The sequence below is a fragment of the Strix aluco genome, chromosome 25 (genome assembly GCF_031877795.1).
Source record: "Strix aluco isolate bStrAlu1 chromosome 25, bStrAlu1.hap1, whole genome shotgun sequence".
NCBI classification, from domain to species: domain Eukaryota; kingdom Metazoa; phylum Chordata; class Aves; order Strigiformes; family Strigidae; genus Strix; species Strix aluco.
The window spans coordinates 5,169,819-5,191,750 of NC_133955.1; the positions used below are offsets into that span (position 1 = coordinate 5,169,819).

General features: G+C 59.0%; 1 protein-coding gene across 1 annotated transcript in view; it reads left to right on the forward strand.

Annotated features, from left to right (window-relative positions):
* Positions 1-11,701, forward strand: part of FOXP4 (forkhead box P4) — a 61,382-nt gene extending 49,681 nt beyond the window's left edge. Inside the window, exons 9-17 of the mRNA XM_074850273.1 lie at positions 1,885-1,972; positions 3,962-4,045; positions 4,524-4,725; positions 4,831-4,907; positions 5,116-5,217; positions 9,418-9,539; positions 9,644-9,710; positions 9,821-9,987; positions 10,214-11,701. Of these exons, the coding sequence (XP_074706374.1) occupies positions 1,885-1,972; positions 3,962-4,045; positions 4,524-4,725; positions 4,831-4,907; positions 5,116-5,217; positions 9,418-9,539; positions 9,644-9,710; positions 9,821-9,987; positions 10,214-10,358 (1,054 nt within the window). The 3' untranslated portion in view covers positions 10,359-11,701. The remainder of the gene's footprint in view (positions 1-1,884; positions 1,973-3,961; positions 4,046-4,523; positions 4,726-4,830; positions 4,908-5,115; positions 5,218-9,417; positions 9,540-9,643; positions 9,711-9,820; positions 9,988-10,213) is intronic.
* The last annotated feature ends 10,231 nt before the right edge of the window (positions 11,702-21,932 follow it).

The following is a 21,932-nucleotide window of genomic DNA, read 5'->3' on the forward strand; positions in this document are numbered from 1 at the left end:
TCATTCCCAGGGAAGGAGCTGGGCAGAGGCCTTGCTCGGGAGGATGAGGAGGTGCGAAGGCAGCCTGGGGAGGCTGGGGGAGTGTTGCCAGGTGGCGATGGAGTGAGTGACTGAGTCAGGCTCCTGCGTCCTCCTTCCTCTGCCTCTGACTCATGGGGTGAACCTTGATAAGGCATCTCCTCCCACCTCTCCAGGCATGGGGCAGATGAGCAAGCTCCGCTTTGGAAGCTGGAGCTGGGCTTAGCAGGGGATGGCCAGGGTTGGGTCGCGGTGCTGGGACAGTCTTGCTGCACCGACCGGGGCTGTAGGGTCCCTGTGTCCCCCCGGCCTGCCCCCCTAAGCACACCTAGTGCTGACAGGAGCAAACTTCCCGAGGGGCAGCCTCCCCGACAGCACTAGTGAAGTGTTTCTGTCCCCTCTCTGCCAATGTGAGCGTGTGTCGGGGTGTGGGACAGACAGACAGAAAACTTCCAGCTCCCAAAGGCCAAGCCCAGCTGCAGCGTGGACCTTGCTTTGAGTCCAGGCACCAGCTTTGAGCGTCCTCCAAGCATCACCTCCATGGAGTAGCTCAGAAAGCCTCAGCGTTGGGGTGGGAAGGGGCAGCGCGTCCTTCGAGCAGAGGTTTATAAAAGCCTGTGAGGGTCGGTGGGAGACGTCTGTCCCCACTCAGCACAGCCTGGGCTCTCGATAAGCTTTTTCCCTGGAGAAACAGCCGTGCCCTCGGTCTCCCGTGCAGGGAGAGGAGCGGGCGGCTCGGTCCAGCTGCAGCCCTGCAGAGCGGGGCTGAGACACCGTCAGGGTTTGCTCACATTCGGGCTTGGCAGCCGGTCCCAGTTACCTAACTTGTTTTTGCAAGTTGGGGCTGGAAGTCTCTCACAAACAGCCGGGTGAGACTCCCGCTGTCTTCCCCATCCAGACCGAGGGTAGATACTCCTGAGGCACCTTCTCCTGGGATGTCTCAGTAGAAATATCTCAGTCTTGGCCCTGGAGAGCACTGGCCCATGGCCCTGGGATGCTTGTGTGTTTCCCAGTGTCAGATGCCACTTTTTGGGGTGTTCCCAGGGTGACCGACCCTGGTACAGTTTGCCCCGCTGCCCAGCATCCCCGCTCTGACCTGTGCCACTCTTCCAGTGAGGACCACCTGGGTTTGCACCCACCCCAGCAAGGACGTGGCCTGGCCATGCGACATCTTCAGGCCTAGGTGCGTCCCCAGGCTGCTGCTTTGCTGGATCTGGGGGGTGAGGACCCCCAAAAACCAATGCTGGGATGTCCCCAGCTCTGCAGCAAGTGGTGTCCCTGTCACTGGCCACTTGCCTCTGCCGGGAGCCCTTCCCCTCCCCGAAAAGGAGGGAGAGTGGCGAGGACCAAAGGTCCTTGTGCTTTATAAACATAAACATAAGGCACGAAAGCAGTAGAATGAGGAGCACCCTGGAAATGTCACCTCTGCCTTCAGGGGTTTCCTTAGAGGGTGTAAGTCAACCTCCATAATGCCGCCTTTGTCCTGGAAACCTGCTCCTCAGGTCCTCCTGGGTGCCTCCTGCCAGCAGCCTTTGCAAGGACTTTCCATCAACCCCGGGCTGCTCCTCAACACCACGGGGCTGCCCCGGGCAGGGCTGGGTGTCCACAGCCACCCTCCAGCCTGGGTTTGGGGAGGAGGCCCAGCCCAGTTCATTTGACCACCTTTGTGCCTCAGTTTCCCTTCTGCTCGTCGTGCTTTGGGCAGTGCCGGAGCATCCCCGGCGCGGGCAGCGCCTCGCGGGTGTCCCCGGGCGTTGCTGCGGTACAGAGCGGTTTGCAGGTCGGGACTGATCCCAGGTGTGGTCCCGGCAGAGGGGCCGCATTTTGGGCACGCCCAGGCATAAACCCCCGTGTTCTCCTCCCCAGACACCTCAATACAGAACATGCACTTGATGACCGAAGCACCGCCCAGTGTCGAGTCCAGATGCAAGTGGTACAGCAGCTGGAAATACAGGTGGGTATCGCCCCAGCCTCGAAAGACACGGGGTTAAAAAGCCAACTCCTTTCCAACTCTGCTTGCTGTGGCTTGGCTGCTCTCTGCAGGAGGGTGTTAGCGAGGTTGGGGACTGTAGTGACATAACCAGCCTCCCCAAGGGCTCATTTTAAGCCTCCTTCCCAAATAGTGCTGGTCCTGAGCTGTGTCCTGGTGGAGATCAAGACCTGGGAGACCCTCAAACTGGTTCCCCCTCCAATACCAGCATCCCTGACTGGTTATGATGGGGCTGGAGGAAGGGATGAACCATCCTTCCTGCCCAAAGTGTCCCCGTGGGTACAAAGAGATGCTGCAGACCTGGAAGGCATGTGCTGCCTGGGGGGGTGGTGAGCCCTTGAGCCCAGCCATGCCACCGCAGCAAGAGCCACAGGGCCACCGGGCTCTTTGGAAATCAGGCCACTTATTTTGGTGGCTGAACATGGTCTTTGGAGCCCAACTTCGGGGTGCTATTTTTGGAAAGGCAGTTCTTTAAATAGTGCCTTTCTCAGCATCTCCAACTCCCCAGCGTGTTGTGCGTAATTCAGTTAATAGAGAAGGGAGTCGGGGTGGGGGGGGGGAAATGGGAGGAAATGGAGGGTTTTCATCTTGGGACTTGAAAGTGGTTGAGGGGGGAAGTGGGATGGGGCAGGGGTCTCTGTCAGAGACCTGGGGGCCTGGCTGTTTGACCAGGGGCTGGCTGGAGCTCCACACGGTTTGTGCCCATCACGGTGCCTGGCGGTGGGTGTCATCACGGGGGACGCCAGCCCCCGGGGAGCTTTGGGAGCCTCTGCCCAGAGTTAGAATAATGGGGACTGTGGGGTGAGGGGGACACAACAAAACCTTCTCAGCTGGGGAGGCTGCAGAGCCGGCTGGGCGAAGCTGTGCGATCACATCCTGCTCCCCAGCCCTCGCTAAAGAGAGAGGTTGAAAGCAATTACTGGGGCTTAAAGAGGGGAGGGAAAGGAAGGGGGAAAAAAAAAAAAAAAAGCTGAAGGGCGAGCAGAAAGCTGCGTGTGCAGAGAGGAGAACCTGCCACCGGAGCTACCAATTATAAAGTTTTCAGCGCGGAGCTCCCGCTGTGCCGGTGGAGAGCGTCTGCATCACGAGGGGAGACCTGTCAGCTCTAATGAGCACCACGACAGCGCAAAAGCATCTGAGCTGCTCCAAACTTGCAGCAAACTCTGCTCTGGCTCCTGCCTTTAACTCCTTCCTCGCCTGACTCCTGGCTCTGGGCGCCTGCCCGGGGAGGGGGCTCGGCTGGTGGGGAGCGGGCAGCACATCGGGATGTGGCCGAGCCCCGAGATTGAGGGGTCGTGGTGGAAAGGGAAGGTGACGGGAAGAGAGCGGGTGTCACATCCCATCGCCTCTGCCGGGCTCAAAATCTCTCCTGGTGCCACAGTGAATATTTCACCCTTCTCTGCACTCCGGGGAGTAAACAGGCGGGAGTGGGCAATTAAAGCGATGTTGTGCGTCCAGGTGGATGGGTGGACGGACGGAGGGATGGGTGGATGGACAGGGAGCTGCTGGTGAGCAGGAGGCAGCAGGGGCTGGAGGAGGGCGAAGGGGACGGGGACGGCGGGCACAGGGACAGGAGCACCCGGGAAGGAGAGCGAGGCTGCGGTGGGTGGTCGGGCCGGGGCCGTGCTGGTGGCTGGCAGCCTGAAGGCGTGGGAAATGACTCCGTTTCACCATAGATTTTTCATCTGACTGCACACATGGAGCCGGAGCAGCGGCAGCCCCTGTGCCCCCCACGATGGGTGTCGCAGCCCCCCACAGAGCCACAGCCCCACTGGGGGTCCTGGGAGGGCTCAGCGTCAGGCTGGAGGTGGCTCCTGCGGGGATGCTGGGGGATGCTGCCAGCCTAGAGCCAGGGCTGAGGGCTCAGTGGGCAGCTCCTCCGGGCCATGAGCACCTCTGCAGTGACTGCCAGCACAGCCTGACCATCTCCCTTCTGCTTCTTGCCTCCCGCAGCTGGCAAAGGAGAGCGAGCGTCTCCAAGCAATGATGGCCCATCTTCACATGAGACCTTCAGAGCCAAAGCCTTTCAGCCAACCTGTAAGCGTGCATCCCCCTCCTGCCCTTGTATGTCCTCTCAGCCGCCCCCTCTCCTCCCCTGTCCCCTCGTTGCTGGCTGCCGTCCCCTCCCTGCCCTACAGACGGTCACCACGGCCCCGCGTGGCCCGGCTGGCTGGGCTCCCCAGGATGGGCACGCCCTGACCACACTCCAGCACACACAGCCTGGTCCCTCGTGCGTCAGGCGGGAGCAAAACACAGCTGGATCAGCACATCGTGCTGCTCCGCCAGCTCGGACAGGGAGCGGGTACATCCCATCCCGTGGCTGCAGCCCGTTCTGCGGTTGCATCCCCTCCTGCAGTTACATCCCATCCCGTGGTTGCATCCCATCCCTGCCAAGCCCAGTGACACAATCCGGTGCAGCCCCGCTGAGCTGCCGGTGTGCCGGGGGCTCTCCCAGCTCCAACCTTCCCCACACCAGTGCCCAACCTCCCGTCCTCCCTCCCGCCTCTCTGTGCAGCTGAACCTGGTCTCCAGTGCCACCCTCTCCAAGAGCACTTCCGACACGTTCCCCGACGGCTTACCTCATCCCCCCACCTCCGCCACGGCGCCCATCACCCCCCTGCGGCAGGGCCCCTCCGTCATCAGCTCTTCCACTTTACACAACGTGGGGCCCATCCGCAGGAGAAACTCGGAGAAGTTCTGCACCCCAATATCTTCAGGTGAGCTCTGGGATGGGGCTCATCACCCTCCATCGTGCGGTCTCCAGGTCCCAAAGTGGGTCTCTTCACCCCCCACCCCCCCTCTATTTCTTGTCTCTCCTTCAGAACTTGCACAGAATCACGAGTTTTATAAAAACGCGGACGTCCGGCCGCCCTTCACGTACGCCTCGCTCATCCGGCAGGTGAGTGACTCCCTGCGCCGTTGGGTTCAGCTCTGCACCCTGAGACCTGCCTGTGGGGTACCTCGGGCAAAACCACGCTCTCCCCCACTTTCTTGGTCCTGGGGGAGCCCCTGCACCCACTGAACCCCCATTTCTTCCCCTCCTGCCTTGCATTGAACCCCGCCGGGGCATCGCGAGTGATGCTCTTGTCCCCTCTCTGGTTTCTCAGGCCATCCTGGAGACCCCCGACAGGCAGCTAACGTTGAACGAAATCTATAACTGGTTCACGCGGATGTTTGCCTACTTCCGGAGGAACACGGCCACCTGGAAGGTGAGAGCAGCCCTGCTCAGCGCCGCGGGGCTCACCCCAGCCCACCTGGGGCTACCTGCTGCGGGAGATGCTCCAGTTTATATGGGCAGCTATGGTAAAGAACCAGTTCATTGCACAGCTCTGAGATGGCGCAGGAAATGATTTTGTGGATAAATCCCACATTTTTCCCCCCAAAAATGCATCCGTGGTCTCTGGGGATATATCGTTCATGCCATAGGGTGTGGCAAAGGGCTGTGCTGTAGAAACCTGGGGCTTTCTGCGGAGCTGGGGCTGGAGCAGCGCCGAGAGAAGGGCAGAGAAAAGAGTGAGACACTGCAAATAGCAAATAAGGTTAATGATAACCCGGGGCTGGGTGCCACGCTGCGAGCAGGGGGGGCCGCAGCCACGGCGGCCGGGTCTCAGTGGTGGCCAGGGATGGTCCGTGGGGACGGTGTGGCTGGGGGCACCCTCGGCCAGCAGCAGCACCCGTGGCTCCTGCGGGTGTCTGTGCCCCGCGGCTCCCCCTACCCGCTGCACGGTGCTGTACGGGCAGGTATTGAAAATTTTTGGCACCCCAGAGCGGTTTGTCACTGGTCTGGGCTGATGGGTGTGAATTTTGGGGCAGCACGCGGGTGCCAGGGCTGCTCCCCTCGTGGTTATTTAGAAATTGAAAACTGAGGAAACGCATCTCAGAGGCTGTGAGAAGGAGCAGGTATTGCCCCGACCGGGGAAGATTTATTTGTTGTTTCCTGCTGCGTGTATTTACTGAGACAGAGCTTCCTCCTGCTCAGGGCAGCAAGAAGTGGCGTGACAGAGGGAAGCTAACACTTAAAAAAAAAAAATCAGAATAAGTGAATTGCAAGCGAGATGGTGCATTTTGAAAGAGTTAAGGAGGAATCGGTTACTCTGGAGCCCAGGGCCCCCGTGTGTTGCTGCTGCAGATCAGAGCTGACCGCAGCAGGGTTTTGCTTCTCCGCTGCAAACTTTGGGTGAATAAGGGGCGTTTTGGTTCCAAAGCTTTCTGGGTGGCCCCTGGCTTCGGCACGGCCCATCCCGAGCATCCCCGCACGCCGAGCGGGAGGGTGGCAGCGGGAAGGAGCAGGACAAGAGCGGTTGGAGGTGTCTGGGCCATTTTTGGTGCTGGCGGTGGCCCAGCGTCGGTCTGGAGTCCCCCTCACGGCACGCGAGCAGCACTGCAAGCCGGCACCACGTCGCTGGGAGCATCGCTGGTCCCCGCCGCGGCCACAGCCAGGCCCACGGGGACACCCCACGTTTGGGGAGTGATGGGGAGCGCTGGGGCAGAGCCCGGTGCAGCCATTGCTGCTCCCAGGACGGCTGGTCCCAGAGCAGGGGCTCTCTGGGGCAGCACTTTACCTGCTCCATGCCTCAGTTTCCCCATCTGAGGAATGAGATAATGACAGGTGAAAATGCCTTTTTGCTTCCCTTTTACTAGCTGGCAGGAATAAATGTTTTGAAGTTTTTTCTTCGCGACTCCCCCACACCCCGTGTTACCCAAGGGCAGGGTTGATGTCTCAGAGGGGCATCCCCCAGCCCTTCTGGTTCTCTTTTTGCTGCTCTTTATTTTTTCCTGTTCCACCAGCAGAAGGGATGGCAGGGGATTAAAAAAAGCCAGGGGGGGATTATTCCCTTCATAACTTTCAGTGTCCAAGGCCAGGCTTCTTTTGAAGAAGGGGGGATACACAGGAAAAAATTATGTATTTCTGCTTTTTGAAAAACAACCATTTCTGCTGCGGCTTCTCCCTCGTCTCCTGCTGTAGCTCCCCCCTAGGATGGGGCGGGGGTGCTGGGGGCCAAGGTGGGTACCCTGTCCCCACGGTGGGGCAGAGCCATGGTGCAGTGTGGGGGTCCACGGGGAGACCCCCCAGCACAGGGAGCGGGGCTGGGGGCGTAAAGCAAACATCATTAGAATAGACAAAGATGAGAAGCAAACAGAGCAGCCAGGTCTGGCACTGAACAAATACTCTGTTGAAATACAAAAGCCACGTTAGGATGAGGCAGGGGACCCACCCCCAGTTCCAGATGGGAGGATTCCCATGGTGGGGTCCCCCGTGTCCTGGGACCAGCACCCTGCCCGACACCCAGCACCAGGGATGGGGCATCCCAGGCTCTGGTGATGCTGAATCGCATCCTGCCTGGTGCCAGGATTTATTTTATCTCCACTTTTGCCTTTGCAAACACATACCCACTGGTGCCTTGAAGCAGGGGGGTGCCACCGGCGGGGAGAGGGGGGATGTGGGCACTGCTGGGCCGGGGCTGCGGCTCTGCGTGCAGGAAAGGTTTCGGCTTTGCCACGCTTCTTGCCTTTAATCAGGGCTTTGTTTGGACGAGGAGTCCCCTGTGCCCACAGGAAGGAGGAAGGGGAGTGCGGGGCAGGATCTGGCCCCAGCCAGGGGAGGAAGTCCTGTGTTTGCTCGCCAAGGGACAGGGGTTCAAGGACAGTGGCAGGACCCAGCCCCGGCCAGACTTCAGGCAGGGAGACGGGTATTTGCAGAGAGGGTGCAAGGACAGAGCGGGGGCCGGGGGCTCCTCCTGCTCTGTTGCTGGCCCGGGAGCACGGCGGTGTCTGGGGTCCCCCTTGGACATCTCTCTGTGTGGTGCTGAGCACAGCTGGACCCTCCACTCAGGGTGGTGCCAGCACAGGGTTTGAGGACAAGAGGTGCCTCGGCCCCTCGGGCAGGGCATGTCCCAAACGGAGTGTATCCCTTCGGGTGACAGCGGCGATGGCACCGGGCTGGCACCCAGGGACCTGGCTCTGCACTGAGCATCACCCAAGGAGCCGGGCCGACTGCTGACCAGCAGGTTCCTGGTGCAACCCAGGGGTTCCCGCTTCCCCCCAAAAAATTGCATCAAACAGCAGCAACTGTGCCCAAATCTCCAGGAACCAGCTCCTGGGAGCCGCTTGCAAAGTTTCCCCTTCAGGCTGGCTCTGCCAAACGGTGAGAGGAGCAGGAGCCTGCCCGTCCCCACTGCCTGCCACCGTGCAACGCGGCTCTCACCAGGGCCATCGTGGCAGCACCAGGCACGATGGCCCAGCCCAGGACACCGGGGCGGCAGCGGGCACACGGCAGCGGCTGGAGGATAGATGGATGGATGGATGGATGGATGGATGGATGGATGGATGGATGGAGGATGAGGGAAGGAGCCCAGCGTTGTTTGGTTTTGTCCTTAAATTAAAAAGCAAAAAGGGGGACAGTGCGATTTGATGAGTTTCAAGGAACTCGAACACTTTCCAGCGTGGGGGGGTTCAGTCCTTGTGTCTCCTTTTGCCTTGTTGTGTTGGCCAGCTCCTTTGTTTATACAGCCCCCGTTCGACCTTTTAAATTGCTGTTAATGTTTTAGCGTAACGAATTAGTCTCTCATCACGAATCAGGACTCGAAATAAAAAAAAAAAATATATAAAAAAAAAACCCTCCGAGGCCAACTTCCTGAAATTGGGGTCATTCTCATTTGCAAGGCAGAGAATCTGAGAACCTTAATGCAAGGAAATTTATTCAAAGGCAGAGCCCCGGCGTGATTAGGCCCTTTGTAATTATAGCTCGGAGAGATTCCACTCCAGCCTCCTGCCTCCCTCATGGATTAGCAAGTGAGTCGGAAAAATACACAGGATTTAATTAGAGGCAAATTAAAATTGGTAATGAAATAGGGGCAGTAGCAAATGGCAGGGAGTTGGAAGGGGAAAAGGGAGCTGGTATCTCTCGGGGCTGCGCTGTCTGCCTACGTGTGTGTCTCTTTATTTTACATTTAGAAATGTAAAGATGGTCGATGTAAAGAAAAAAGGGAGGGAAAGGACCAAAAAGGGAGGGTGGGGGGGAAAGAAAAAGAAAGGAAAAGATTAGCTGGCTTGCTGAGCATCGCTGAGTGAGCTGCAGCGGCGAGGGTGGCTCTGCTCCTGGGTCCTTGCTGGTGTGACTTGTCCCTTGTCTCCATCTTCCTCGGCATCTGGCCAAGGCCCACGAAATGGGGTCGTGTCCCACGTGCGGCTCGGGGGCTCAGCTCCTAAACCCTCTCGGTGCTGATGGGGTGAGTGAGCATTTGCAGCATCCCTGGGCGGATGTAGACAAGCCGAGCGTGGCAGGGACAGCCCAGAGCCATGGGGACCTGCAGGGGCTGGGCGAGGAGGAGGATGAGGAGGAAGAGGAGGGGTCCAGGCAGCGGGGCGAGGGCCGTGCCGCTGAGCTCTCCTGCCCGCTCTGCCCACAGAACGCCGTCCGCCACAACCTGAGCCTGCACAAGTGCTTCGTGCGCGTGGAGAACGTCAAGGGAGCCGTCTGGACCGTCGACGAGCACGAGTACCAAAAGCGAAGGCCACCAAAGATGACAGGGTGGGTCCTCCCTTCCCGTGGGACCCGCCTCTGCTGCCAGACCCCCCCGTCCCCGGACTGGGAGCGCTCAGCCCTGCATCATTCTGCTTTCTCTCTTTCTGCAGGAGTCCGACTTTAGTCAAAAACATGATTTCAGGTCTTGGTTATGGAGCACTTAACGCAAGTTACCAGGTAAGGACCCAGGCCCATCCCTGACAGGGCTGTGGGGGCACTAAATCTTGCACTCCCGTTTTCCATCGCGGTCTCGCGTCCTCCGTGCCTCAAGCCGCTCTCTGTTGCAGGCTGCGCTGGCGGAGAGCAGCTTCCCGCTGCTGAACAGCCCCACCATGATCAACACCAGCTCCGCCAGCGGGATGCTGCACGTGGGCCACGACGACGTGAGCAGCACCGTGGAGCAGGTCAACAGCAACGGCAGCAACAGCCCACGCCTGTCCCCGCAGCAGTACAGGTCAGCCTGGCCGGGGGTGAGGGGACAAGGGACGATGCTGGTGGGTGTTAGTGGGCTGCTGGAGGGTTTGGGGCTAAGGGACGGCGGCACATGGGGCACTGGGAGCTGCTCGTTGCCTCCCGTGGAGAGGGGCCGCGCAGGGATGGAGGGGGTTTGGACCGAGAGCTTCCTGGGGTTGCATCCAGCGGGCCCAGCTCCCCGAGGCTGAAGGCTTCCCTCCCCGCAGCCATCCAGTGCACGTGAAGGAGGAACCAGCCGAAGCGGAGGACGACAGCAGACCTGTCTCGCTGATGGCCACCACCAACCAGAATGTGACGATTCCCGATGACAGGGACCTGGAGGAGGAGCTGCCGGTGGAAGACTTGTCCTAAGGACCCCTTCCTCCTCCCCACCGAGGGGCAAACCCTTCCCACCCTCCCGGCCGGAGACCAAGCGATGGGCTCCCACCTCCCCAAGGTGACCTTCGGCGTTAACCTGTTTCTTAAAGGCACTTCCACAAAGCAAAAGGGTTTCCTTGGTGCAACAACTTGTTGCTGACGGCGCGTCCCTCACGCTCCCCACTGCCCCGCGCTGCAGCCCCGGTGACTGACCGACCTCTGCCGTGGGGAACATCCCGCGACACGAGAAGCAAAAACCCAAGAGCTGGACTTTTTTCTCCCCTCCTCCCTTGGTTAGTGACTGGTGAACGAGGATGGTAGGTTGTTTCTGTCCGAAATGGTCCCTCCTTCCTTCCCCGTGCACGGTGGGCACAGGGAAGGCACCTCCGTCCCCTCTTCCCCTGCGGTGTTCTGCCGCCCAGCGATGCTCGAGCCTCCGCCAGCGACCGCCCCGGGGAGGGGAGGCGATGGCAGGAACCCGCTGTCATCTCTCCGTCCCCCAGCGGGTTTTGCACTAGGAGGGACTGTGAACCCTGCGCACGTGCTGCCTTCACTCAGCTTTGGGGGAAGAAACAGCAGAAACGGGGGCAAATCCTCTGCTGTGATCTGGATGTCGGGTTTACACCGTTGTCTCGCAGCTGGGGAAGGACGAGGACCAGCACGTTGGTGGGACTGTGTCCCCTTCGCCTTGTCACCTCCGGCGAGTTGCTAAACTGCCCGGCGAGCAGAGCAGCTGCCCTCCCCGAGCCCCCCAGTCCCTGCTGGAGGGGGGGCTGGTGGCACCCAGCGGTGATGACCATCCCCAGCCGACCACCAGCGCCGGGCAGCGAGGACACAGCTCCCCGCTTCCTTCTCGACGTCGGCTGCGGCGGGTGACACCTCTCCCAGCCCACGCGGGGATGGCTGGTGGCCCGACTTCAACTTCAGGAAAAGGCTCCCGGCCCCCTGCGCACCCCGGTTCCTCCTCCAAAACCGGGGCAGGGTCTCCAAGGACAGGCAGTGGTGCGGGGAGGCAGCATCCAGCACCACCGAGCCTCCTCCTGGGGGGCACCCGCGGTGACCCACTGCTCGGCCGTCCTGCTGGTAGCAAAGCCGACCCCGGTGAAACCCCGTGGTAGCCAAACCCGGCCGTGGCTGGCGAGCCGAGCCTGCTGCCACCATGGCTCCCGCTTTCCTCTTTTCTTTTTGTTATCCTTTTGTGTGCGTGTGCGTCCAGATGGGAAGATACCAAAAGATTTCTAGAGACAGAAGGTCCGTAGTTCAGGTGAACAGATGGTATTAATGCCAAAAAAAAAAAAAAAAGAAATATTAATAATAACGAGAACAACACAACCAAACACCCCTCTTCTCCCTGCTCTTTCTTTCTGTGGTGGTGATGTGGGTACCCAGCGCAGCCTCCCCGGTGCCCCGTGCTGGCTTCGGGGACCAGCCACCTTCCTTGGGGACCAGCACCTTCCCCGGCACAGCCGGACTGGCACTGGCTGTCCTGGCACACAGCAGGGTCTTGGGGGACTTGCTGTGATGGACGTGGAGCTGCTCTCATTTTTGAGCCCAGCTCCGGGCTCTCCCGAAGCGACCCTGAGTGCTGCTCCGTCCCTCCCTGTCCCCTGTCCCCCGGGTTGAGTCGTTGTCGGTGGGGGCTGTGTCACTGCCCCAGCACATGGCCCCCAGCCCCATGCCGTAGTCCTGGTGCCAGCACCCCGGGAGCTGCATTTTGGGTTGAAAATGCAACACACAACTGTGGGGCGGGGCAGGGGGGGGCTTTTTTGTCCCTGTGCATCACCTCTGTGCATCCTCAAGGGGCTCTTGGCCCTGTGGCATTGTCCCCAGGGCAAGCCCGTACCTCGGCTAATCCATTTTGCTGCCTGTTGCATCCTCAATACCCAAGTGTCTGCAGGGATGGGGGGTCCCTGGCTCCCCCCTGCAGCCATCGGTGCAGCTGAGTGAACCCCCCCCCACCCGGGCCCTGTTTTCCTGGGCCACCCCAGCGCCATCCAGGGGATGCCAAGACCCTCGGGGAGCATCAGCCACCCGGGATGGGGGATGCACAGCCCGGTGGGGCTATGAACGGGGGTCACCAGCATCCCCCCCCTGGCTGGCATTGCAGAGGGGCCCTTTCCCCTCCCTAAAACCCCAGAAAACGCTGCCAAAGCCGCCCTCCCCAGCCCCACGGGTGCTCGCCGTGCCGTGCCGTGCCGTGCCGGCCTTCGCTAGGTGTCTCCACTCGACCCGTGTTTCTCCCCGCGCCGCCGCCTCGCTCGCTCCCTCGCTGCTGCCGAAGCAGCAGAACGAGGAGCTTTGCCAGGCCGCCGCTTCCCCTCGCCCTCCGGCCTCTCCTGGCTTGTCCCCGCTGCCGCCGGCTCCCACCGGGCTCTGCCGGACACCAAAGACCCTGCCCAGGCTGGGGGGGCACGAACCGAACCCCATCTCTTGCAGTGTGGGTGCAGCCCCGTCCCCACTCCGTACCTCCAAGGGAGCTGCGAGGCCAGAGGCACCACGTATTTTCCCCATCTGCTTGCTTTTTTTTTTTCATTTTTATTTTTTCTTTCTTATTTTTTTATTTTTTCTTTTTCCTTTTTTTCCTTTTTTTCTTTTTTATTTTTCAGTCTTTCAATTTTAAGTTATTGTTTTAAACAAGTTTACAGCTGCTGCGGGCGGGTGTTGCTGGAGGGCGGCCGGCGTCGCGCGTTGCTGCTTTTCTTGTACAGGAGGGGTGGGGTGGATGTTGGGGTGCAGCCCCTCCACTGCTGCTCAGCCACGGTTCACCCTCGGCAGGGAATCGCCTCCCTCCATCCAGGCTTTTGGGTTTTTGGTTTGTATCTCCCTGGGGTGTGTGTGGGGGGTAATTGTGCCTCTTAGAGCAGCACCAGCACCCGGTGTCACCCCTCAGTGCTGCTCCAGCGTATCCAGGACACCCCAGTGTCCCTGGGGAGGGAGCACCTTGTACTGGGAACAACCTGGCCTTGTACTGGGAACAACCTGGCCTCGTATTGGTGTAGTTTGTCCTTTGCACGGAGGGGGAGGTTTCGCAGCCCAACACAGGTGGGCACGGCTGCTGCCGCGGACGCACGGGGGCTCGCCGGGGTGCAGGGGGGCTGCGAGCCGCTGTGCCGGCGGGTGGTGGCTGCTGCGGGCCCCGGCACCCCCCCGCTGCTGGGGCTGATCTGCTGGCGGGTCCTGCCCTGCATCCACGGGGCTGAGCGCCCTGCGCGGGTTCAGACCCCCTCACTGCTTCAGGGGGGGTCTTTCAGCAGCTGCTCCCCCTTCCTTTGCTCTTCCTGGGGCCTTTCCCCTCACCTTCCTTGTGCTCTTCAAATTTTATTTTTCAGCAGCTCTGCAACCCCCTGGTTTCAGCAAAATCCAAGGCGGTCCAGGCACAAAGCGCGCCCAGCTTTGGCGAGGCCTCCAGTGCCCGCTGCGGTTCCTGTTCGGGGTGTGATTTTTTTCTTTTTTTTTTTTTTTTTTTAAGCTTTTCCAGAGGTACAGACATCCCCGAAATGCCTCCCAGGGCCAGGGCGAGCCGCGTGCCTCCAGATCCCCAGGGGTCCAACCCAAATCCCCGTATGCCATCACCCCCAGACCCCACGAGGACAACCTGGCGCCTTCCCCTCCGCGCCGTATATTCCTATAGGTCTTTAGCTGCCATCCTGGCTCCGAAGAGCACTATATATATATATTATATATATAAAAATAAATATATAAATATAAAGGAGTTTTTTTCTTTAAACACATGCACAGGTTTGGAAAGTCCTGTGGCTCCAGGTGATGCCTCTTCCCCGGCCGTTGCTGAAGCGGGAATCACGGTGGGTGATTTCACGGGAAACGTGCCCGGTTTGATACTCAGGGGTAAATTTAATTCATTCTCTTACCCCCCGCCCAGCCCGGCCGCTTCTGTAGGGTCCCATCCAAACCCAGGTACCGTGTCCCCTCCCAGCCTCGCCTGCGCCCGCCCCTCTCACGCCTCTGGTTTATCTTTTGCTGGTTTGAATTTTACAAAATTCTGCGTGTCTTACCTCAAACACACACCAGAGGTGGGGAGGGGGGAGAAAGAAGGATAAAGGACCAAACGCAATGTGTGGCAGAACTGTATGTCTGTATATATTGAGATATATATATACTGGGTTTAAACCTACCAACACGAATTGCTCTTTTGTTTTTTTTCTGGATTTTTTTTTTGTTTTGTTTTATTTTCTGTTTCTTTGCTCCCCGGGGCAGTTCTGCAAGGGGAAGGTGTGGGCACCTCTTTGTAAGTAAAGGCATTTTTCTGGTATCTCTCACTGAAGGAATTACTCAGTTTTCCATGTTTTCCTTTTTTTTTGGTCAAAGATTTCCCCCCCCCCTCAAAATAGCTAGCATGGGTGGAGCCGGCGGGGTCGGAAACTGGTGCTTGAAGGGAAGGGGTGCTGGTAGCACTGGGGGGCTGCTGGGGAAGCCAGCGGAGGCGAAGGGAAAGCAGCAGCTGAACCTGCGTTAAACCAAAGGGTTTCTTTGCTTTGTTTACACGCCTGGCCAGCCTCAGCGCCCGAGAGGATCTCCCTGGATCTAGGTTTTTGTCCTGGAAGCGTTGGGGAAGGTAGGGACAGGCCAGAGCCAGGGGCTCGGGGACTCTCCACTCCCCAGAGCTGCCCGCGATGGCCCTGGGGGAACCCAGGTGGGTGCCCGGGGTGGGGACATCCCCATCCCCTGCCCTGCCACAATCTTTTCCTTTTTACCCCTTTTTTTTTTTTTTTTTTTTTCTCCATCCTCTTTGGCATTGGGTGGGAAGGGGATGCTGGGGAAGTGAGACGAGGTCCGAGGGGGCCGGAGGGTGGAGGGGAGGGAGGATGTGTATAAAGTGACCCTTTCTCTTCCGCCGCCGCCTTCGCTGCCGCATCCCTCGTGCTGTATAAAGGAAATAGCATTGCTGTGTATTTGTACTCTGAACTTCCGTGTGTCTGCTTTGGCAGACGGTAAACCCTTGTACAGTAGATCTAGCTGCATGTAATCTGTATGGACAATGGCATTATAAAATGCAATAAAATAAATTACCTATCATGCTGCTGTGCTGGCTGCTTTGTTATGATTATTGATTTTTTAAAAAAAATCTGCATTTTTAATCCTTGTAGGCTCTTCAGCAGCGAGGGAGCGATGGTCAGCCTGGGTGTCAGAGGGGAGAGAAGTGACTTGCTCTGCTCTGTCAGTGTTGGGGTAGCTGGGGGGGCTACAGCAGCCCTGGAAATTTAGGTCCCTATATCTACCCCTCACCAGCTCGTGCCTTCCGGCACCACCACGTGAACTCGGGGGACTGGCTGAAATTCCTCTTTCGGGTGGGTTTGCTGAGCTGGCCAGCCTTGGGGGTCACATCCTGCCCACGGGGTGTTTGCTGATGCTGCTGGTGGTGTCCCAGCAGCGGAGCCCCGCATCTGCAGGTGCTGGGCGCTGTACGGTCGTCATAAGCTGCCAAACCCAGGGGTTTTGTTGCCAGCACCAGCAGATGCTGTAGAGCTGCATTGGCTGATGGGGAGCTGGGAGTTGCTCATTTTTTTCTGCGAGTTCAATCCCCTCCAAGCTCCAGAGGGGCAGAGGCACAGAGAGAGGACCCGACGCACCCACCCAGTGCCCAAAACCTCGCCGGGTGCTGACACGCTGCTCCCTGCATCCCAGAAACCTGGGAAGTGCCTGAATTTCTCCCGGATGTGCTGGTTGCAGGTCAGAGCCCTGCCAGCCCTCCGCAGCACCCGGCTCATGCTGGTGGACTCCTGCAGCTGCGATGGGGTGGGATGGGATGGGATGGGATGGGATGGGATGGGATGGGATGGGATGGGATGGGATGGGATGGGATGGGGTAGGGTGGGATGGAATGGGATGGGATGGGATGGGATGGGATGGGATGGGATGGGATGGGATGGGATGGGATGGGATGGGATGGGATGGGATGAGGTGGCAGTGACCCCTGGAAAAGTGCAACAGCAGCTCAGACAGGACTGTCCCTCCTCTTCCTCACCAAACAGCCCCTGCTGCATCCTGCTGGGATGGGTTTTCCTAAAAGCTGGGGTGAAGGTGAGCTGCTGGCTGTTTGCTGGAGTTACCGCAGTAGGAGATCTGCTTGAACAAAAGAAAGTTAATTATTAAGAAGTTAATAATTAGTATGTAAGAGAATTTTTGCCACTGCTCTTAGGGAATTTTTCTTCTTTATATATATATATATTTTTATTTTTTAAGACCAGTTCTGCAGGGAAGCCCCTCCACGGCACATTTAACACCTCCATGTCCTTGTTCTTCTGAGGCCTCTTAATCCAGCAGCAACAGCCTGGACGCAGCCTCGTGCCGTGGGGCCCACGGGCAGCCGGACACCCGGCACCATCGAGCCCACGGCTCGGCCCCGGTGAAACCCCGGCTCTCCCGGCACAGCGGTGAGCCAGGAGGCAGCTTCCCGGCGGCTCAGCACCCGCAGCCAGAGCACTGGAGGTTTAGTCAGAAGCGCTCGGTGCTCATCGAGGCTCCGAAAGCAGGGCCAGGTTTGCAGCTTTGATATCTGTTCTTTAAAAACAAAAAAGCGAGGTTTTGGCACTCCCCTCTGAGAATCGACTTCCCAGGGCATCGGGGCTTTGCCATCAGGGACTTTGGGCCATTGCATTATTTTTTTTCCTGAATATCCTCACTCTGAGTCCCGGCCAGAGCTGCAGCAGCAAAGGGGACAGGGATGAGGACGGGAGAGGGCAGAGAGCAGATTTCGGCCACCGCTGCGGCCCCCAGCCGCCTCGCAGCCCCGCGGTTTGCAGCCCAGCGAAATGGCTGGCTCCCATCTGTGTCTAGACCCTGCCAATATTAATAGACTGTTATATCCCCTTTCCCTCTGCTGCTCTGTCTCGGCCAAACTTGCTTAATCTTTTTTCCAGTGGCCCTTTTCCAGGGCTCTTTGAACCACGGCCAGCTCGCCAGTGGCTTCCTGGGGAGCACTGAACGTGCCTCCAGCAGCCCCTCACCATCCACCCGGGGGGCCCAAGCCAGCACCCATGGGTGCATGAGCCGTGCAGAGTGGCCAGTGTCCCTGTTCTCCCGGCCCCCCAGCTCCCACGGGGAGGGCGCGGGGGCTCGCGGCTGGGCGCAGGCTGTCGATCACTCGGGGGAGCATGTGGCTTTGATTGATTTAACACTTGGAGAAAGAGCTTTTAACTTTTAAACTAGAAACCTTTTTTTCTTTTTCTTTTTTTTTTTTTTTTTTTGTGCTATGGACATGAAAGCTTTCTTGGTTTGATTGCTAAACCAGTATGTGGATGGGGGAACAGACTGGGACCAGCCACCCCCTTCCCTCAGCTCCGGGGTGCGGAGCAGCTCCATGAACCCAGAAAACGGCGGCAGGAGGCACCGGCCCCTCTCCTCCTCTTCCCTCCTGGGTGCTCTGGAGCCTGCACCCATGAGGATACCACCCTCCTCTCTGGCTAGCTCAATGTTGTGCCCCAAATTGGTGGGAGTTTCGCACAGCCCTGAAGCACGATGTGGCGTTTGCTGCTGGGAGCAGAGCCCCTGACCGGGGGCAAGTCGCTGCCTCGGACGCACACAGCCAGCGTGACTTTCAAATAGTTAAAAAGAAAAAAAAAAAAAAAAGGAGGGAGTGCTTTTGGTTGTTTTGGATTTTTTTTTTTTTAAATGAGCATTAAGGAATTGCAGCAACTGGGGCCAGGAAGGGATGTGGCCAAAGCGTTCTTGCTCCGAGATCTGTTCCCCTCCCTGAGCCGCTGGTGTCTCAGGGGGTCTCTGGCCCATGTGGCTGTATCCCCCCCCTCCAGGACCAGGGCTGAGAAGGGGTCCCGAAACAGCACGTGCGGGCAGAGGGCACCCACAGAGCCCTCAGCTCTGCAATAGCCACCCACCCACGGGCCCGCTGTGGGTTTGCTCCCTGCTTTAGTCTCCCTTCTTGCACTCGCTTTGCTTCTCCAGTTTGTTCATGGGGCTGGAGGCTGCTGCAGGAGGGGCAGCGCTCGGGGGTCCCGGCCCACCCTCGCCCCGGATGGAGATGAATTCCTGTAAGAACAGCCCTTGAATATACTTTGACTGCGTGCAGCTGATTTATTTTTCTCTTGCCACTCAGACAGTGATGCATTCCCTGCGGAGAGACCGTGGCTGATTTAATACCAGCGTCGCATTGTGTCCGGAGCACGGCACAAGCTGTGACGTGCTGGGGCCTGGGGCTCTGAGCCCCCTGCACCGGGGGTCTCAAAAAACGGTGGGAAGAATAACTGCGGCTTTAGCAGCAGGAAGGAAAAGACCAGGAATGGGGGGAGTGGGCGCTGGCTGGGTGTAAGCACCCGCTTTTGCCACCCCAGCCTCTCCAAAAGCCTCGGTTTTGTACCCATCTGTGCAGAAATCTGGAACATCAACCCCAGGCCTGCAGGTCCCCCCGGCACAGGACGGGGAGGGAGGACAAAGGGGACTTTGTTGGCAGCGTGAGCGCACGGCATCGCTGCCCGTGGTGGGATCCGGCTGCCTGCAGGGCCCCGGGGGTGGCAGGGAGCCCCGGCACGGCTCCAGCCAGGGCAGCCGAAGCAGGCGGTCACCCCAAATCCAAATCTGCTTTGCTGCCCCTGCCCAGAAATGTGCTCAGTGTGAGCCCCAGAGAAATGCCGACCCCGGCCCCGTGCATGGACGGTGCTGCCGAGTGTCACCATCCCTGGGTGCACCCGTATCCCCCTCAGCCTCAGTTTCCTTCCTTGCAAAAGGCCGTGGTGATGCTCAGTCCCCTGCGTGGCTGGGACGTGGCTCGCTCACCCCCCAGCTCTGGGGGAGGCTGGCGAGCCCCCCAGGCCGCGGTCCCCAGCTGTCCCGCAGGAGCAGCCGTGGTGGGTGGCAGCAGTGGGGCTGCTCCGACGTGCACAGCACGATGCTCCCGCCGCTGCTCATGTGCCTCTGCCCCCCCCCAATAACAGCACTTGCACACAACCCCCCGGGGACAGAGCGTGGCGCGGAGGGGAGGGGGGAAGTCTTTAATTTTTCCATCTTCAAAACGACGAATGTTCATGGGGGCCCCCTTTTTTTTTTTTTTTTAAATGTCCATTTCCTTCTTTTTTTTTTTTTTTTATTATTTACAGAAATAGCTCGTGACTCATCAAAATCTTTTAGCAGAAAATCTAAAACAGTGGGGTCATTCACTGCAAACCCAGCGAGCCAGCGCCTCTCCTCCCCCCCGCCCGCTTCGCACAGAAGGGTTTGAGAAGGTTATTTTGTTTAGAGATTTTGTGTGCGCCCAGCGACTGGTAATTATACTAGACAGATCAGGGGGTTATGGCTCGGACCCTAAGCAAACACGGCTCAGTCTGCACAGCCCAGCTCTGTGCTGAGACACAGCCGAAATCTACAGTCCCATTCATGGCAGGGTAACCGCATGCTGCGGCTTGGGGTTGGTTTTTTTTTTTTTGTTTTCGGATTGCATGCATTTTCTCTTATTTATTTATTTTTCTTTCAAAACGGCAAAGGGCTTGCCGAGGGATAGATGCCGGGAATGTTGCAAAACACTCTTTGAACTGCAAAGTCGAGGCTTTAGTGCTAAATTCTCGCCGGAGTCGGAAAGGTCAGGGAGGTTTTAATCTCTGCCCCCCTTTTCCGCGCCGTGCCCAGCCCAGGCGATGGGGAGCTATGGGGTACAGGGGGAGCAGCAGACCCGGGGAGAGATGGGGTGCAGACCCTGCTCCCCCCAAGGAGCCTGAGACCAGCCAGGAGCTGGGAGGACTCGGGTGGATTTACTTTGGCGGCGGAGGAGCTCGGAGCGGTGGCTGATGCCAGGGTTTGTGAATGTGGGTCAGTGCAGTCACACACCTACAGAAATGGCCTTGTTTTCCAAAATACAGCCGGCTCCCACAGTGTTCCTCGGGGTGCAGCAGTCCCGCGTCTATCGCAGGATTAATCCGGGTGTAATCACTGCAGGATTAATTTGTCAACTGCAGGGTGTGCCCAGCCCCTCTCCTGCCCACCCCAGCCCCCTGCTAAAACTGCTTGGGGGGAGTTTTCTTTAGCGGGGACAACGCTTTGGGGAAAATACTTGTTTTTGTGGAAAACACTCTCATCAGCATGCTGGGTACTGGGCATTGCTGAGCAAATTGTAACCCCCCTGAGAGACCTCGCTGGACTTGTTCTCACCTCCCTGCTCGCCTCCATCCCTGGAGATTTCCAGTACAGGGATGGGGCTGGAGCCCCCGTGGGACCCCCATGCCCAGCAGCCCCGCAGCGAAGGAGGGCGTTGGAGGTTGGTTCATCACGGTGGGGCAACAGCGATGCAAAGCACCAGCCCATTTTTTTCCAGAGACTTCCATGGGAGAGCGATGGTGGGGTCGGCTGAGCTGCTCACCCCGCCAGATGCTGCCAGTGATGTGCTCGAACCGTCCCTGCGACGCAGCGAGCTAAGGGGAGGTCGGGGAAGGCTGGGTTTGCACTTGCCAAACTTCACCTCCTGCTTCTGAATGAACGTGGGACACGGTAGGGGCGAAATCCCAACGGGAGGAGGCAGCGAGGTGGCAGGGGGACAGCGGAGGAGGGCTAAGAGGGGTTTGGCAGCAGAAAGCAGGCTCGCTGTCAGCCGTCACCATGCTGTGCCCAGAGGGGATGTATCCTGCCCAGGCTCGCAGGGAGGGGGCAGAACCCTGGGATACCAGGAGCAGGGACAGGGGCAGCGTTTTGCCTTACAGCGAAGGGACACGGGTGGTGAAAGAAAGGAGGGCGCAGACCCATTTTGCAAGGTTGGATCCTGCCTTTGGCTTCGGTGTAATCCCTTTCAGGTGGAGGGGGAGCGGTGCTGTGCCCCTGAGGCCGGGCTGTCCCCGCTCGGGGCGCAGGAGGCTCGGCAGGGATGGCCCATGGACAGGCAGTACCACGGCCCCGGCGTTGCTGTGGGTAGAGCCCTGCTGCTCTCCAGCCCCAAAAAACCTGCAAAGCACTTTCCTGCGTGGCACCCTGCCTGGGTGCCTGACAGCCCGGTGCCCTGGGGAGCCCCTTTTCCCCCTCCAAAGCCAAGGGAGCACAGGGGGAGATCCTGGGCCACCAAAGTCGTGCCTCAGCTTCCCAAGTAGTCTTTAATTTTTTTTTTTTTTTTGGAGGGTTATCAAGCCAAGCTGTCAGCATAGAGGAAAAGTGCAGCTAATCCCCATCTGGCTGTGAAGCCTCATGGCCTGAGCTGAGCACGTGGTGCCCAGATTCTCGGCTCCATCCTCCCCAAGGCCGAGCATCACCCGCCCGGGCAGCCGCCCTCCTCCTTCCCCAGGTTCAAGGCAATCCCAGGGCTGCTGGGTCCTTCTTGCATCAAGCACCTTTGTCCGGTGGGGCCACGGCCCTCAGGGCTGCCCGGGAGAAGCGAGGGTGCCTCTGCCTCTGCAGGGCCGGGCTCACGGGTGTCTGAGCAGGTAAACAGGGAGGAATGTGCGGCGGCAGCGCGTGGGGCTGGCGTGTTCCCGACGTGACTCACAGACACTGCCTCAGAGGCCGGCGATGCCGGCACACCCCACGGCCCCGCTCGCCGTCACCGGCACGGCCAGCTCTGCGCTTGGACGCTGCTTTTAATGAACCCTTGTGGAAAGCTGGCTGGGTCCTGCTGGGGCTGCG